General features: G+C 38.1%; 1 protein-coding gene across 1 annotated transcript; it reads left to right on the forward strand.

The window, feature by feature from the left end:
* The first annotated feature begins 401 nt into the window (after window positions 1-401).
* LOC136264808 (mucin-like protein) lies at window positions 402-1,759 on the forward strand. The gene is made up of 5 exons (XM_066059577.1): window positions 402-437; window positions 766-871; window positions 1,049-1,219; window positions 1,358-1,522; window positions 1,581-1,759. Exons 1-5 carry the CDS (start codon window positions 402-404, stop codon window positions 1,757-1,759), a joined length of 657 nt encoding a protein of 218 aa, XP_065915649.1.
* Window positions 1,760-2,433: the final 674 nt, after the last annotated feature.

Here is a 2,433-nt window from a genome sequence, read left to right on the forward strand (position 1 = left end):
ATTTAGCCCTTGGCAGGACTTGCCAATGGCTTTTAGTACTTACGTGCTGTAAACATTAATAATAAGCCTATGTCATCATTCATGCAGATTGCTCTGGTTTTATCCCTGATACGTAATATATAGGCTTCATTTTACATTTTAATTAAAAGTATAGCTATAGCTATATACAGGTACAAGCAATTCAAGTTATGAACTCTTGGTACAAGGAATATTATGTTAAATTAGAGATTATCTGTGCAGGGGCGTAGCCAGCCATTATATGATGCAATTTCATCATTGGGGTAGCTATACATACATAGCTATAATAATATAGCTTATTTATTTATTTATTGATTAGCAAAACCCTTAGGGGTAACACGCTAATGTACAATTACATTATTAAGTAAATAAGTACGACCTAAATGTGTCTGTGTCAATCTCATGAAGATCAGGATAGGGTAAGGAATTCCATTCAATGGTCGTCTTGGGGGAAAAAGGAGTTTCGATAGATTTCCGTTCTTGATTCAGGGGTAGTGAGAAAATTTTAAGCTAGCTAAAGTCATGTTGGTTTTCTCTCATGCAGCAAGGTATAGCATTAGAAGAATATGTGGATTGCAAGGAACTATCCTGTGGAAATGGTAAAAAGATAATAATTCTAGGTCAGTGTTGCCCTCAGTGTGAATCAGGTAAAAAGATTGAGTAAAGTACTGCATGTTATACACCTGTAGTAGCTACTATATTAGACACGTGTTAAATTAAGCTGATTTATTTATTTCATTTATACAGCTATGGAGACTATCATCATTACTTGGTCACCATGGTCAGAATGGGGTAGCTGCAGCTGTGCTGAAGAATGTGGTACTGCATGGTAGAAGGTTTAGAACAATATCTTGTAAGTTGAAGAACTCAGTGGATGTAACTATCGATTGTGTTGGACGTTCTCTTGATGAAGAACCATGCAAAACCCATCCTTGTGAAAAGGTAAATTGCATTGTATAAGCTTGTAGCTAAGAATACGCAGTGGATGATTTTTAGGTGTATAAATTTATATTGTATATGTACTTTTCAGTCAATGGTAGCTGGTCAGAGTGGTCTCCCTATGGCACATGTAATCAGTCTTGTGGTGGAGATGTTGAATCAAGATTCAGAACTTGTACCAACCCACCACCTCAACATGGTGGCAGTGATTGTGAGGGTGAAGCAGTGGACAGCAGACCTTGCTATACCCACCAGTGTCCAAGTAAGGAATTCCACCACAAATTATTGTTAAGGCACATGCCATGATAAGATAATACTGCATGGCTGTAGTTATTGACTTACTGCAACACGTACGTATATAGGAACATTTAAAGTATTAATACCTGTGATCTTCCTATAGTTGATGGTGTGTGGACAGAATGGAGTGTGTGGGGTGGCTGTAGCAAATCTTGTGGCAATGGGACTCATACTAGAACTCGAACATGTGTACCACCAAAATTTGGAGGTGCTGACTGTGAAGGAGTTGACACAGAAACTGGTGTATGTAATTCTCATCACTGTCCCAGTAAGCACATGATCTGCTATAACTCATTCATAAGTATTAACATTTTTTGTACAACTAGTTGATGGAGTATGGTCAGATTGGAGTGAATGGTCAGAATGTCCAGTCACTTGTGGAGGTGGTATTCAAGTTTGGTCAAGAGTATGTACACCTCCTCAGTGCAATGGTAAATGGTGTGAAGGACACAGTCTTGAAAATCAAACCTACAATATAGTAGAAGATGTCCTGGTATGTCATTAATACTATATTAATTAAAAGTGCTGGTTGTTTATGCATACACCCCCGTTGTTTGTTTAGTTGATGGTTACTGGAAGCCATGGAGTGATTGGAGTACTTGTAGTGCTAGTTGTGCTGGAGGAATTAAATCGAGGAGTAGATGTTGTTCGTGATCAAAATGGTAAACAATGCAAAGGTGATGACTTTGAAACTGAAGAATGCAACACCCAAAATTGTCCTGGTTAGTTCAGTGATTGTTAGTTTTGATGGTCTCTCATTGTATACATGTGATCACCATTAGTTGATGGAGTATGGACTGAGTGGTCAGAATGGTCAGAGTGTTCAGTAACATGTGGTGGAGGAGTTAGGTCACAAACAAGGAATTGTACACCTCCAATGTATGGTGGCAAGAAGTGTGAAGGATCTAGCATTATACAAGAAATATGCAACCCAGATTCTTGCATTGGTAAGATACAGGATGGCCAGCTGAATTTATATCAGTGTTTAATCATTTGACATTGTTTATAGATGCTTGCTGATGGCGGTTATCCTGGTGTCACCTGTTTAAATGATCCTAATTCCTTACATTTGCATCATTGTGGTCCATGTCCAACTGGAATGACTGGTGAATGGATACACTGTAAACAAGTTAATGAAGTAAGTAGCATTGTGATGTTGTTCCTCATAATTTATTATCT

This window comes from Dysidea avara, chromosome 8 (assembly GCF_963678975.1).
Source record: "Dysidea avara chromosome 8, odDysAvar1.4, whole genome shotgun sequence".
NCBI classification, from domain to species: Eukaryota; Metazoa; Porifera; class Demospongiae; order Dictyoceratida; family Dysideidae; genus Dysidea; species Dysidea avara.